Source organism: Lissotriton helveticus, chromosome 5_1 (assembly GCF_964261635.1).
Source record: "Lissotriton helveticus chromosome 5_1, aLisHel1.1, whole genome shotgun sequence".
Classification (NCBI taxonomy): domain Eukaryota; kingdom Metazoa; phylum Chordata; class Amphibia; order Caudata; family Salamandridae; genus Lissotriton; species Lissotriton helveticus.
Genome location: NC_136065.1, coordinates 616,492,823 through 616,508,869, shown reverse-complemented (window position 1 = coordinate 616,508,869; position 16,047 = coordinate 616,492,823). Strand labels below are relative to the sequence as shown.

The 16,047-nt window shown below is 44.4% G+C and overlaps 1 protein-coding gene across 1 annotated transcript in view; it reads right to left on the bottom strand.

The window, feature by feature from the left end:
- The window catches only part of DNAJC11 (DnaJ heat shock protein family (Hsp40) member C11), a 536,755-nt gene that overhangs the window by 35,591 nt on the left and 485,117 nt on the right, over positions 1 to 16,047 (bottom strand). The window contains exon 12 of the mRNA XM_078642976.1: positions 14,756 to 14,825. Within this exon, the coding sequence (XP_078499102.1) occupies positions 14,756 to 14,825 (70 nt within the window). The remainder of the gene's footprint in view (positions 1 to 14,755; positions 14,826 to 16,047) is intronic.

The window sequence follows — 16,047 nt, the reverse complement described above, 5'->3', positions numbered from 1 at the left end:
TCTGGGCGTGTCGACTGTTTTTAGGATTTTGTATTAGGGACAGCACCCGAAGGTGGAGAGGCAGTCCGGAGCAGAGAGCAGACTAGGAGTTAGAAAGTGGGCTTGGGAAGGCAAGATGTAGGTAGTTTGTGAACTTAAGGCAGAGTAAGGTGTAGGAAGGAGCATCTTAGAACAAGCTCAGTAACTGAGGCTACCTATTAGAAAGTGATTGTACTTCTTAGGAAGTCTTCACAGCTGACCCCTTTATTTTTGTTGGGTAAATCGTAAAGTAGGGATGTCACCTTAGAGTGAGTGTAGAGATAATCTAACCAAATTATTTTCCTTTTTGTAAATGCAGTCCAGACTTTCTGCATTGTCGGTAATGGTATGTCTAATGCTTCTCGAACTAACTTTGGTTTTTATTCTGAGCCGGTTGAGACTCTTGCGTAGAATTACGTTTGTATTAGTGCCAGTCTATTTCCTGAAATCTCTTGCTGAGATGTCTGTATGTTCAATTATTTTTGGCTTTGTAATAAATCTTCAAAATTTCAGTTCGTAGTCAGTGGTCCTTTGAGTCTAATTCGGATTTGGATTGTAAAATTGTTAAAAGTTATGATTGCAAAAATCTACCCTCTACGCTTCTAAGACAGGGAAAAAGATCCAGTTGACCTGACCTGGGATTCTAGAGATTGGTAAGAAAAATCTAGATGAGAATCCCAGCTTCCCCAGTGGCCTTTGACCTATTTATGTATAATGAAGATCATTTGATACAAGATCCTGGATATAATCGAAGACAACTATATCAAAGAGAGGGACCAGGAGTGCTTCAATGTCCAGCATACATGCTCCTATCTGGAACGTGGGAGAAAAGGATATGTAGTTCCTTGTGAAAACTAGTATAGAACTAAGTTACAAGTCAGTGTCGTCCTGGGGAGTCAGCAGGGAGCGCAACTCTACAGGAGCAAGTACCCTCACACACCCAGATGGGTGTCTTGCTTCCTCATTGGGCGACCTCAACGTCGAGCCGGCTCTGCAATGTCCAACAGGCTCCCACAAGGGGGGGCACGTTGCCAGAGATCTTTTTGTTGCGCCGTTTGTGAAGCTTGGGTGTGATTCTATAGGTGTAGGTTGGTGTGTGTGTGTGTGTGTGTGTGTATGAGGGAAGTGCAAGTTAAAAATAGATAAAGTAGTCCTGTAAAAATGTTGTAATAAGAGAGTCAACTTGCTTAATTTAAAAATATGGTCGCTATCATAAGAAATCATGGTCTATGATAGCTGGTGGGTCAACATGTTTCATGCCCTAACCAGTCAAAAGATCTGGTAGAAATTCGCCAGACCCTATATTTCTTAATTCGCACAGTGGTTGGAATCTTATGCAGGAATTTATAACAGATAACCAATCACAGGGTATCTATCTAGGTCTGTATAGATTCCTTTGAGAGCAATTCTAAAAACTGACCCATTTGGGGTAGCGGTAGTGCTTCCACGAGTGACAGCGGAGTCACACGGAGGAAGCTGAGCCCGGGTAGGTCTCCTGCATACCTTAGTACCAGACACCCACCCAGACACACACCCACCCAGACACACCCACCCAGACACACCCACCCAGACAGACACACCCAGACACACACACACACACACACACACACACACACACACACACACACACACACACACACACACACACACACACACACACACACACACACACACAGACACCCAGACACAGACACACACCCAGACACAGACACACAGACAGACACACACACACACACACACACCCAGACACACACACACCCAGACACACACACACCCAGACACACAAACACACACACACACACCCACCCACCCACCCACCCACACACCCACACACCCACACCCACACACCCACACAGTGCGGCTCTGCTTTCACCCGTGGTAGCACTACTACTAACCAAATGGGCCGGTTTTAGAATTGATTAGGAAATATAGGTCCCGACTAACTGCAACCAGATCTTTTGACTGATTAGGGCATGAAACATGTTGACCAACCTGCGAGAAGATCTCTGGCAAAGAGTCCCCTTCTGGGTGCCCGTTGGGCATTGCAGCGCTGACCCGAAGTGGATCACTCCCAATGATGAAGCATGACACCCATCAGAATTATAAGTAATAGATTAAATTACTTCATAGACATCTGCATAAAGTGCTTACATTTCTACACAGCCTTATTAACATAATGATGCAGCATGAGGGCCGATATCCATTGCTTTGGTGGGTCCCACTTGTGTTCACATTCGCACTCTTCAGAAGTAAGTATTCAGCAGCGCAGGCCACAGGGTTATTTTGATCAATTGTACTCTTGTGGCTTTTAGTTGACAACAATTAAAATCTGATTTTGGAGGAGGGAGAGCAGGACCACCGATAAATTGATACTGTACCTGAACAAGTGGTACGGCACATGTTCCACAGTATTTATAATAAAGCTTTGTAATGATAATGTTAGCAGCCAAACTTAACTGTATTATAGTAATTTAAAGAATTAATCATTTTCTCAGTACAACAACTATTATCAGATTGGTGGATCCCATGAGAATCCTGTATACTCTAGCTTTGTCCCAAGTTATCAAAATGTTTAAACATTAATATTTTAAATAAAAGAGTTTACAGTCTTCCCAAGTAGGTTTTGCTAGCAAGCAGTCTACTGACAGATCCAAAAGCCCAAAGTAATAATATATTATATTATTTTATTATATGCCAAGGGACCATTGCTTTCCTGGGGATTGTAACTGTAAAATTGCATTTATATAGCACTTACCACCCCTGACGAGGCGTCAGAGTGCTTTTTCTTAAGTAGCACGCTACTCCGGAACCCATAAAGGATTCGTAGTGAATTAGTGGAGTGAAATAGGGATAGTAACCATTAGCACAGATGTTCTTGTTTCAAACATTGCATGAACTATTGCTGTCTATCGTGCCAGTTTTCCCTGAGCCATGTATTTCTCGTGTTATATATGTTCCTCATGTGTAAAAGAATACAAACAAATTAAAGAAGTCATATCTTTTTTTAGAAGAACGACTGTTACAACTTATAGAAATATTTTTCTGTCATAACTGTCATGACATCTTTGAGCACTACCTGTTACAAAGGAGAGTACATATGGTGCTATTGTAATGCTTCAATCCCATGCAATAAACTCTCGTCCTGTTCTCAAAATTATTTTTTGCTTGTTTGACCATAGAGATTCGATAGGATCAAGCACATTTATAAATTAACTTGATTGTCTTTAAGCATAGGTCTACCCACATTTCCTAGGAACAGAATAGACTATTGCTTGAAATAAGAGATTTTGTGTTGTGATGCAAGGGAGTTTGGACATTTAAAAGGAATTTAAGAGTACATCCACACCTTCTATGCACATTGTTTACCATGGACAAGAGGGTGTAAACAAGTTCTTTTAATATTTAGTTTATAGTTGCACTTTTGTATTAAGCAAAAGCACTTGAAGTTAGCACTAGTTTCCACTTGGAGCGAGTAGATGGCTCTTTTTGTCGCCATTCTGACATGAACTCTTAATGCTCAAGTCTTAGGCCAGCTAAAGTCCAACATTTTCTTCTAAACAACTCGGACAGTCTGCCTCTGCTAATCTCGAAGTAGCGCCCTTCGTAATAGCCAAGACAGGCGCTGGCTACAGCACTGAACCATAGGATCCATAGTCCACAGGGAACTAGCTCACTCAATCAGACAGGAAGGGGCTGGTGTGATGTTTTCCACTACATTGTATCTTTGACTGTCTAAAGACAGGGTATCATACAGAAAGGCACCAGGTTTTTGACTAGCTTTAGTGGGGCATGTTCAATGAAGCCTGTTGAGAGAAGGAGGTCCGTAATCTGATATGTTTTCTTTGTTTGCTCTTGTTCCGTACAGTATGACTTCAATTCATATCATTTAAGTTGTAACCAGATACGAGCCATCCAAATTTTATTATTCTTTAAGCAATTGATGAGATTAGCACTGTTTAGTTGATATTCACCAATATTAATCGTAACCGGAATTTCATCTGCTGAGGAGTGATACCGCCGACGATGTTTAGCCATTCGGACTAATATAGGTTGGATGAAGAGACTGAAGGTGCTTGGGGACCGTGGAGTTCGCCAAGGTACAAATAAATTCAGCGGATTAAATAAAAGTAGTAAAAGAAGCAGATTTAACTATTTGCCTCATTTGGTTCAAAATGAAAATCAGTTAAGAAAAACAGCGCTTTCACATGCCGCCACATGCACAAATAGCGAGTGAATGACCTTAACAAATGTGAAGACGCAACTCACATTAATGGTCTCCAGGGGACTGCCCAGTACCTTAATCAAGGTGTTTGTGGTGATAGTGCCATGGCACAGCTGCAGTGCATTTTGTTCAGGAAGCTAGAAATGACCAAGGTGTGCCTAGAGTCGACAGGTGGCAAGCCTCTCCAGGAGGTACTCGCTGAAGGGAAACCAGAGGGAGAGGATGTGGTTCAGCGGTCAGAGCTGCTGACTAGGGAGGTGGGACCAGTGTTCAAGCCTCGGATCAGCATTCTGTAATTATTAGAAAATAACGTAATCTCCCTCCCGGGATCTAAGCAATTTAAATTAGAAATAAATAAATAAACAGCAATCTTGGAGGGGTGTCAAGCAGTGTTCGGGTGGGTGGGTGACCAGAGACAAATAAAAAATAAAAACCACGGTTAGGACGGGAAAGCAGTGAAGCACTTGAAACAAATTGTGCGGAGTATCGGAGTAATTCAAAGTAAACAAGTAAACCACGAAGTAACTCCGGAGGGGGGAAGTGCATGAACAGATGCCCATGGAACGCATCTGATGACTGATGAGCAGGAAACCAGAAATGCAAAGGCCGATTCTATTAGGTAGGAAGCGTCAGCCATTGCTGAAGCTGGCGTTGTTGGAGTGCTGTGTAATAAAGTAAATAGTCCTCAGAACTGCTAATGAAAGCTCCTGAGTAAGGACACATGTCACAGGGCCAATCATCATGGGAGGTAACAGTAGACGACAGGGGGTACTAAGGAAGGACTAATAAGCCTATTAACAAACCAAAAGCCAACATTTACAATGATACAAGCTAATGAAAAATATGGGCGGAGAGTAGGTGGAGCTTCAAGTCTATACCTGATACAGCATGTCTCGAAGCCCGGCCTAGGCGAGACCTAAAGAGGCAGCCTATTTTAGAGAACGGTGGTCAGTTGGCCGGTCTGAGGTTAAACAACAATTCGATTCTTTCAGGCTTTAGGCCTGTGGCCGGATTTCAGGTCAGATGTGATTAAAAGAATACTAGCCATTTTCCCCAGCGTCCTAGTCAGAGGAACTTGCTGATATCCACAGACAAAGATCTAATTTCTTGCTGAAGTCCTGCAATCAGTTAGTCTGTTACCACTGCTGGTGTCTCATCCGTGCATGGTCATACCCTGTATGAGGTGACATCCAGCATACGTGGCTCTTATTTCATCAGAGTGGAAGGTTGTCATCTGTCACCTTTCACTGACTCCAATACATGAGAGGGAGCCATGGATTTTGAGCATGAATAATGTCTGTCCAGTGATGGTGGGTGCTGCGATATGCAACGGTGTTTGGCTGATTATTGCCTCCCAGTAACCCTCATAATGTAATTAGTTATTGAGATGGCGGCCGTCTACACCTTAAAGATATCAATATAGTGCCGGGCATGCAAATTCTGCCCTGCCCCCTCCAATGCCACCCATGTTATGATGGTGGAGCAAGTATCTCCAATGGTGTTATCTATTTCTCAAAATCAATATAGGTACCCTAAACATATCATCCTCTCTACAGCTCCATGTGGGCAGCCCCGGAAAAGCGGCGGCCATCTTCATCTTACTCTTCCTGCACACCCATGCCCCAAAATAAGTTCAAGTTCAGGAATTTGTATAGCGCACTACTCACCCAGAGGGTCTCAAGGCGCTTGGGGGAGGGTGTGCATTATTTATCGAATAGCCAGTTTTTAAGTTGCTTTCTGAAGGAAATGTGGTTCTGTGTAAGGCGGAGGTGAGTGGGGAGAGAATTCCAGGTCTTGGCCGCTAAGTAGGAGAAGGATCTTCCTCCCATGGTGGATCTGTGGATGCGCGGAATTGCGGCGAGGGCTTGATTGGAGGATCGTAATTGGCGGATCGTAAATACAATTGTGAGCTATAATACATTACGTTGGGGCTTGGCAGCGTTGTCTGGCAGTGGAAATTGCTTCAAGGTGAACGGATCTGGATCACCTGGTTCACCTTATCAACACTACGGGGAGATTACGATAGTGAAGTCACCTGTATGCTCAACCTATGTAGCTACTCATTAGGTCGAGCTCTCTCGACCTATTGTGATTGAGTTGCTCCTCAAGGGAGATAGATTGGTGCACGAGCGCCGATTGCACATCGTGCACGAGTGCCGATTGCACATCGTGGACGCGCGCGCACCCCCCCCCCCAGCCGTGCACATCTTTTGCTCCACATTCACAGCGGCAGCCTCTCACAATCACGCACGCACACAGCCACACGGAAGCACACGCGCGTGCACACACGCTGACACACACACACACACACACACACACACATACACATTCTCCCCCCCTCTCTGCCCCCCCACCCACTCACCTGGCTCTTTCCGCGTGTCCCTCTTCCTCTGCAGCGGGTCAGTGTAGGCAGCAGGCAGCCTCGGAGGTCTGCGTGTCTTCTCCGGCGATCCGATGTGCACGCTCATGGCGACGTGCGCTCCCGCTGCGCTGTTTCGCGCCCAGCGATCCTCAGCGTGATGACCTTGGGCAGCAAGTGCTCCTCAACCTGTCGCTCAGTAGGAAGGCAGCCCGCGGGCTCGCCGACTAACAAGTGATGTCTGGCTTGTGAGGGCAGAGGCCAGCCACCACGCTTGGGCCTTCCTCCTCCACGCCAAGGTGACGTCTTTTTGTGTGCCCTGCGGACTAACAACGTCCAGTAACCCCACACTTCCTGTCTCTCCTGCTTTGTTTCAGAGACCAACGTCTGCGAGCTGAACCCCCAGATCTGCGGCCCGGGCCGGTGCGTGCCCCGCCAGGGGAGCTACACCTGCGTCTGCAACAACGGATTTTGGCTCAGCACCCAGGGCACCCACTGCATCGGTAAGGTGGACATTTTCTCTGGGCTTTGTTGCAGGCCTGTGCCAGCGCCTCCCTTCCACCCAACACGCTATTTAGAGGATAATTACAGAGCTATATTTGAGCACCTCCCGTGAAGAAACATAAACTTGCAAGCGAATTTCCGATGGCAAGAGTAGGGTTCGCTCAGTTGGTAGGCTAGCAGGGCTGGGAAAGAGTCACTGGTATGCTAAACAGTTCAGCGTGTTCCTTCCCAGGCCTTGCAGCCTTTCACAACAATGCGACCTCTCACTCAGGTCCCGTATTTCTCTAGAATGCCGGCCACGCCTGGCAGGGACTTCGCGTTTCTCCGCGAATTTGAATTTATATGGGAGATTAACCATGCGGGCATCTGAACGGGAATCGGAGGCTTTGTTTTCTGGAAACACTGTGCTGACGGTGTGGCTGTGTGAGGGGTTATTTGGTGGAAGGAAGGACGAGATGGGTGAAAAAGTCAAAGATAAATATTCAAAGCAAACATGATTTTTAGATAAATAAATAGATGAATGCATTTGCAGTTTTGAGCATCCAACAAAAATAAAGGGTGTCAACCTTTTATTATCCGCTAGTAACATTACCCAGGGTTCGGTTCCTGGGGAATCCCCTAACTTTTCTCTTCCCCTCGCGGGGTTTCGCTACTCGAGGTAATCACCGAGGTGTCAGGGTGAAAGGGGGCTTCTACAGAGGGTCCATGATCAGGGAGTTGTCAGGATTATTAAGGAAACAGACCCATCCACCCCATGCCTCCATGCAACCTCTTTACTCAAGGCAATGGCTCAAAGACAGCAGAGTGAAGTAAACAGCTTCACCCGAAGTCTAACAACTCATAGGCACTGGAGGGAAGTGTGAGAAAACCAGGCCTGGAGCCTCAGCACTCCAGAAAATAAAGGCATGTGCCAGAGTCTCACTTTCCACGCATATCACTGGGCTGTTTGTGCAGCCACCGTCACAAATTAGGCACTCACCACAGGTACTAAATTGCCCATGCGTTTTGTGTCCGTCATTTGCAAGGACCCCCTATGAAAATGAATGAATGAATGATCCCCCATGAAAAGGAAAATTTGCAATTTGCTCACTGGATGCAACAGGGAAAGAAACAGTGTCGGACCTCCCTGTAGCGCAACCGGGCAGTGTCCCAGGGGCGGGTCTGATAGAATGGGGTTTCCCGTTTTTTTAGCAGTTTTGTTAGCCTGTTTTACGGCCAGGTGGGATGTTTATTTGATTTCCCTGATATTGCCACACTCAGGCACGGGCTACAGCAAACACAGGTGCATGCAATCTCGTATACCTTGCAAACTGCAATGGGGCGTGTTTTTTTTTTAAACTAGCCTGATTTACAAAGCTTTAGCTTTTTTAGATATCTGGTTCGCTAATAGGGGGGGGGGGCACTTTTATATTGTTGTGCAGGCCTATTTTTAGGTCGAGCTCTCTCGACCTATAGTGATTGAGTTGCTCCTCAAGGGAGATAGATTGGTGCACGAGCGCCGATTGCACATCATGCACGAGCGCCGATTGCACATCGTGCACGCTCACGGCGACGTGCGCTCCCGCTGCGCTGTTTCGCGCCCAGCGATCCTCAGCGTGACGACCTTGGGCAGCATGTGCAGGCATCGCCGCATCGATCAGCCAGTAGTACAGTACTACTGTGAGTCTGTGACTGTCTGGTAGCAAACAGCACCAGGCCCCCGCCTAATTGAACGAATCCGTTATTAAACCGAGGCTGAGCAAAGGCAGTGCAGCCAGTGTGTGTCCCCACCGGCCGGCCCACCACCATTAACGGTAAGACGCTAAGTAGAAAACAACTGACTTACTGTACTAGTACCTAAGCTAACTATTTCAATATTTTGATAAATATGCTGTGCCTAAACCAACGCTGTTTATTCTTTGTTAGCGTGGGATATATTGATGGCTCACAAATGTAAACTGGTGCTGCACAAGACCTTCAGCGTGTTGCTTCAAACTGGCTGCGTATAGAGAAGGGGAATTAGGGCACGGGACAAGCTGTAGGGAGGAGTCAGTTTTCTGTGCACTTTTTTGACCTGTCACTATAAGGACATTTACCTGTTATTGACGTGGCACATCCCATCGTAATCATAATGCTAACGAGAAAAGCGCCTATAGCGGCCAATGTGCCATGTTGGCAGAACTATGTGTAACGCCATATATATTGAGATTAGTATCGCCTGCGTTTTGTATTGGTCGTTTCTTACACGTGCATCCCATGTACAACTTTCTGCACATCTAGATGTTTGCAAGATGGGGAGAAAGTTGTACATGGGATGCATATGTAAGAAACGATTTTCTTGACGTTTACCGATGCAGATGACTCGTGGAACAGTGCTGGTATTACATTATTTCAGCTCTATGAGGGGCGCCTGTCGGCATGCTGTCATAATGACTTTCTTTGTTTCTCCATTGTAAGCCGGCTGCACTGCTACTAAAATATTACAGGAACCACGTATATCTTATTTGTTTCTGCTCTGTGTGTGTGCTTCTGTTCACTTCGACTGAGTTTTCAATAGACTTGTGCAAAAGGTTACAATAAACTGTGCGTGCCTTTTCTCTTGGTGACTTCTTCTCAGGTCTCAAACATTTTAAACAGCATTTTAAGGACATCTTCAGGAGCCTGCGATCGATTCCTTTTCGTAGCATGGGCGTGGCTGCCGGTAGAATCGAAATGTTGACTTGGGTTGTTTCTCAAAGAGGCCGGGACAGTATATGCATCCATGAACTGCTGGGCGCTATTTATTATTTTCATGTGTTATTTTCTTTCGTTACATCCAATGTAGCTCCTACAGACGTTTACCCTGGTTTTTTTTTGTTTTTTTTGGGGGGCGAGGGGGGGCATTAGGAGGAAGTGGAGAGGTTCAAGGCTTGCAGATATGTGTTGATCGTATTATTTGGGTACAAAGCCCAGGTACCGGCAGCACAGTTAAAATATTTTAGTGCATACCTATTCATTTTCATTTATGGTTTTATTTTAGATTTGTTTTTATTTATTCTCAAACCTTTTACTGTCTGTACACAAGATGCGTCACCTCCATGATCCTAAAATGTGCAGCCATACAGAAGTGGTTTAATAGCACATTGGTGTCTATTATTGAAGTAGAGGTGTTACAAGATAATAATATTCATCATCCTGATATGTGCACCCAATGCATCACCACCTACCTGAACTCCCATTGATTTTTTTCTTAGAACACTGTATTTTTATGATACGTTCTATAAGGACCATAGTACATTGTCTGCTGCTCTTCGGATAGTTAGGATGAAGGATGCATCTGCTACAGCCTCCTGCATGACTTGGACACAGCACATGCTCCTACAGATGTGTACCTCTTGTTATGTACTTTTTAGTGTGACAGTGTAAATTATGACACACTCTTCCCCGTTAACACACAATTGGTGGCTGCCAACCTTACATTCTAGCTAGGCAGGTTTGGGCTAATAGCCAACATTTGCTACAGCTCTCCCATCGGACCCGTCCATGCGTGGCCTTTCACCCTCGAGGTCCAAGTATGTCTGTCCCATTCCTTACACCGCCGCCCGCTACACCCTTCAACCCCTAGAAAAGCACATTCAACTTACTTTTTTAAAACAGTAAGTACCAGGGCCCTTGTTCTTTTGACTGCTCCTGGGTGTGTGCTTCTGATTCTGATCCTCACCCCTCTCCCTAAAGGTTAGCAAGAGCACGTCATTTTTAGGGAACAATATATCGCTTAGCAGTGCCAGTTCACAGAGGCATTTCGTGGCAGGCACCGATAGTCTGTCTGGAAACCACCAGATCACAAGCATCTGCAATGCAATTGGTTTCGCATTTACGCAAGTTTGAGCTATTGGCATTTTAAATGACAATGCCTTTTATTTATGTTTTGGTTTTAAAAACATAAATAAAGGGCATTGTCATTTACAATACCAATAGCTCAAAGTAGCGTAAATGCGACACCTATTGCATTGCAAATGCTTGTATTATTTCTTTCTAGCCCCATATGCCATTTTCTGCCTCATGACATCAGGGAGCAGCTCTATTATCACCTTCGCAGAGCTGTCTTAAAATGTGAGAGGCAATTCGATTTTGCTCAACCACAGGGAGAGCGGATTAGAAAAACTACAGAATATACAGAAATTGACTAGAAGGGTTTCTGCTTTAAAATACTCTGAGGTGTCTTGTTTGAGCATGTACTTCAATTGTAATGTAGGATAAAATGATAATAAAACACAATTTATGGAAGTTATATTTTTATTTTTTGTGCTGCAGGAGTAGCAATTGCATCGCTTCCTAAAATGCATATTTCTTTTCTGTACTTGAGGGGGGCAGTTGCACAATTCGTATTGGAGAATATTAAGAAGGTTCTTGTCATATCAAGTCAAATTTATATTGCTGTGACTTCGAATAATTTTTTATTCAGCTATTATAGTCAACCCCTTCGTGACAGGCAGCCCTTATTATTGAGCTAAATTGGGGTTTCGTCTAAAGCTCGTTCCCATCATCCTCTCAACTCAGGGACATGAGCAGCAATGAAATGAGCAGCTTTTTTGTCGGTCATTGTTAATGGGAGAAATAGAGTCTGCTTATGTGATACATTTTCACTCTGTTGTGGAGGATCCAGATGTATGTTTACAATCTGCTGTTTTTCACCCATGTATGGTCCAAAACACACTATGGGGCCTTTTTTAAACGTTTGTCAATGTGAAACAGTATTTTTTTACCAAATACAACTCGCTGGTGTTTTGTAGCCTTGTTTAAATGGTATAATTTTAAGTATGAATTAATACAGCCATTTTGTTTTTAGTCCAACATTTAGAGATTGTTGTCGATTTCCTAGTCACTCCTTAATGGTTGTCATATCTCTGACCTCTGGATCAGTTGCTGGGTCATTGTTGCCTTCTGTATTTGGAAAGACATTTTCATATTCATGTTAATCTGGAACTTACCATGCAGCCAGATTTTGACAACTTAGTTTATGCAAAATTAGAGCTCAGGTTCCTGAGGCTTTCCCATCTGTGATTACAGTATCAATATTTAGACACTTTTGTAAGGAAATTCTATGGAATTGAGTGAGTGCCTTTCTCTAAGTTATGTAAGTTTTTATTTTGAAAAATAGGAGAGAGATGTACATTTCCTTCCTTTGCTCTAATGCGCATTTGTGATTTTTTGAGATTGACAGTGTCCACAAAACCAGAGTAGTTGCTTGTCTACTGTCGAAATATTTTCAAAGTCTCTCTTTAGCCTAGCAAAGGGCACAGAGATGCCACTATAGCAGCAGATTGTGTGGTATACAAGTGCCAGTTAACATTCACAATAATTGGAGCACTGTAAGACCCATAGGATCGCTGAATTAGTGTCTAGTGGATGACTTGAACTTCTCTTGGGTGGGTTATGTGCTTGGTGGCATGAGTTTAGCTTGATAAACCAGATGCAAGAAGAATAATCAGTCCTGCCAATGGAGGGGTATGAAGGAGGGGTGGGTAATACCTCTGTGACAGTGTAGTCAGCAGAACCTGTCTAAATAGGGCTCATTCCATTTCAGGTAATTCTTGAACATTTGGCAAATTCGTTGTGTTCTCAATGTTTGATTAAGCATGTCATGAAGTGAATGACTAGTGGCTGGCCTCGTTCATATATATATTTTTTTTAATCAGAGTTCAGTGTAGTTGATCTGAGCAATTGTACTTGATTTCAAATTGTTGGTGCTAATGTATTAAGGTTTTGAAGATAATTGCCCTAGAAGGTCTTGTGCAGGTTGTACAATCGGTCAACATCATGGTAGTGGTTGAGTATATGTTAATTCAGTTAATGTATATGCTGGCCACTTGAGTCTGTATCTCTGAAACTGTTGTATGCTCAGTAATATTGCTGTAGTCTAGTCCCAAGAGGACCAGATATCGGTTAAGGTCTATGAAGGGAGCAGGATAAGTACGTTTTCAATAAGGCGAGTTAATAACGATTGATGGGAGCCATGTTCACTTTGCAGGCAGGATTAAATCAGCAACTTAGAGTAACAATTTTCTGATGTGAGTGCACTAGATCATGGACTGACCGTTTTTAGGTCTCGGCCTGCGTAGGCTGCACTTGCGCAGTCTCCCTGGTGAGACATTTTGTTTTACAGTATGGGGGGTTGAACCCGCCCCTCTTCTCTATTGGCTGGCTTCCTAAACCGAGGCCAGCCATTGGAGAAGAGGGGCGTCACTCCGTTCAAGCCCGGATTTGGGGGGGTGTTTTTTACGTTCTTTCTATTTTCTTTCTCTCCTCTTCCAATTGGCTGGAATTTTACATTCCAGCCAATGGGAAGAGGAGAGAATGAAAAACACGCCCCCCAGTCCTAAAATGTCGGGGCTTTTTCGGGAGCCATTTCTGCTGGAACGCCACCGGAAGAAGTAGAGAAGCTGCCGAGTCCTCCGGTGAGTGCTCGCTTTTCTTGCCTCTGTTCCCTGATTGTGTCCGTTTTCTGGCGTCTGCCCCCTCGTTGTTCTTGCTTTCCTGCCCCCTCGTTCTTTGTGCTTGCTCTCCTGCCCCCTCGTTCTTTGTGCTTGCTCTCCTGCCCCCTCGTTCTTTGTGCTTGCTCTCCTGCCCCCTCGTTCTTTGTGCTTGCTCTCCTGCCCCCTCGTTGGTTGTGCTTGCTCTCCTGCACCTCGTTCTTTGTGCTTGCTCTCCTGCCCCCTCGTTCGTTGTGCTTGCTCTCCTGCCCCCTGGCTGTGCTTGCTCTCCTGCCCCCTGTTTGTGCTTGCTCTCCTGCCCCCTGGTTGTGCTTGCTCTCCTGCCCCCTGGTTGTGCTTGCTTTCCTGCCCCCTGTTCCCTCGTTGTGATTGTTTTTTCAGGCCTCTGTTCCCTGTGTGTGTCTCTGTGTGTGTGTCTGTGTGTGTGTGACTCTGTGTGTCTCTGTGTGTGTGTGGCTCTGTGTGTGTGTGTGTGGCTCTGTGTGTGTGTGGCTCTGTGTGTGTGTGTGGCTCTGTGTGTGTGGCTCTGTGTGTGTGGGGCTCTGTGTGTGTGGGGCTCTGTGTGTGGGGCTCTGTGTGTGGGGCTCTGTGTGTGGGGCTCTGTGTGTGGGTGGCTCTGTGTGTGTGTGGGTGGCTCTGTGTGTGTGTGGGTGGCTCTGTGTGGGTGGCTCTGTGTGGGTGGCTCTATGTGAATGACTGTGTGGGTGGCTTTGTATGTGTGTGTGGGTGGCTTTGTGTGTGTGGCTCTGTGTAGGTGCAAATGCAATAGGTCTCGCATTTGCGAGCGATTAAGCTATTGGCATTGTAAATTACAATGCCATTTATTTATGTTTTAAAAACAAAAAACATAAATAAAAATAATGTCATGAGCAATGCCAATAGCTCTAACTTTAAGAATGGCGAGACCATTGCATTGTAAATGCTTGTTTTTCATATGTGAATGAGTTTTCACATAAAGGAATGTAGTCCTGATCCACATTTGTCAATAGAGAAGGTCAACATTAGCCAAGTAAAGTAGTTTTAAATTTGTTTTGAATTTCCTAATGATTTCCCAGGGGAAATGCGTTTCCATTTAAAAGTGAAAAAACAGTACCATGAAGACATTGAAACTGGTACAGATTTTTCTGGGTTTCCCAACATTCATCATAATGCACAGCATCTCGATGATTTTTAAGTTTTATTCCACATGACTGTACTTACCGCTGCTTCAGCTTCTTGTTTCTTCTGTAAAACGTCTGTTGCTGAGCTTTCTCTTTGTTTTTCTAAGTCCCTGGTGAAAGAAAGGGCACAAGTGGTTTAAGTTGCTTTTGGCACAACACATTTCAACTGATAACTCAGATCTTTGACTTATGCAAACATTGAACTCACTTGAAAAGGCTTTGTATATCAAAGGGAGTGGCAAGGCAAACTACACATACCATTCTCCATCAGTGCACCTCACTCCTCCTGTAGAGGCCCCACCTTCCAGGCAATTGCAACATTTGCACCAACTAGGTCACTGACAAAGAAGTATTTCTAATTGAACATTAACTTAGGAAATGGGATACAGGCTCAGAGTGCTGTGAAGTATGCGCCCTAATTCGAAGTGTTTAATCAATTTAGTGAAACTAAGATGTTAAATAAAGTATTTTTTAAATGCTGTGCCTTGCACGCTTCAAAAGGTCTGGCGTGCATTGTCGGCATTTTAACTCCGACAACAATTTCTGTTATAGGGTATGTTTGCTTGCAGGGTAAATCATGCAATACATGTTAGATGTTTAAACTTTGAAGTGGAAGAGGGTTCTATTAAGAAAGATGTAAGTGATACGTAACTGCCTTCCTACTAATTTATGGTAGCTCAAACAAGGCCCTTCTGGCGAATCTAAAACACAAATACTGCAATTTCGAGCAAATCAACTCACCAGACGGTTTAATCAAAGAAAAAAGGAATTCACCAAATAGTACTGATATATTCCAAATAACAAAAAAGGTCAGGAGAACAGAGTGCCAAGCAGGGTAGCCATTCGCAGACAACAAGATACTATAAAACACCACTGCATTAAAACATAAGACGTCTAAACAACTTTTTAAGCAAAGAACAGAATTTGCTTCACAAGAAATGTGGGCCCTATTTTGTCTAGTAGATGAAAATCAACCTGTAAAGCGATCCAAGCCCTCTCAAGCTGTGCCTGAAGTCACTTAATCAGTCTCTTTTCCAGGACAAAATTCAGCTAATCATTCACAAAATTCAGAAGAGATCTGCACACCCACCACCAATGCCTTTAGGTTTCCATCAAAAGCTCCTCTGCAACTGCATATGCCACAAATGATCAAAAATAGCACCTTAAGTAAGTCACCCAAACTCTTCAAATCTGTTGTTGGCACATCATTCCCATGAAAAGGACCTCTTAGACAATTCAACATCTACTTATACGTCATCTAAATCAGTGATACTCAAAGTGCGGTCTGGGGGCTGCTTGCGGCCCTCTTGACCTTTATATGCAGTCACCCTG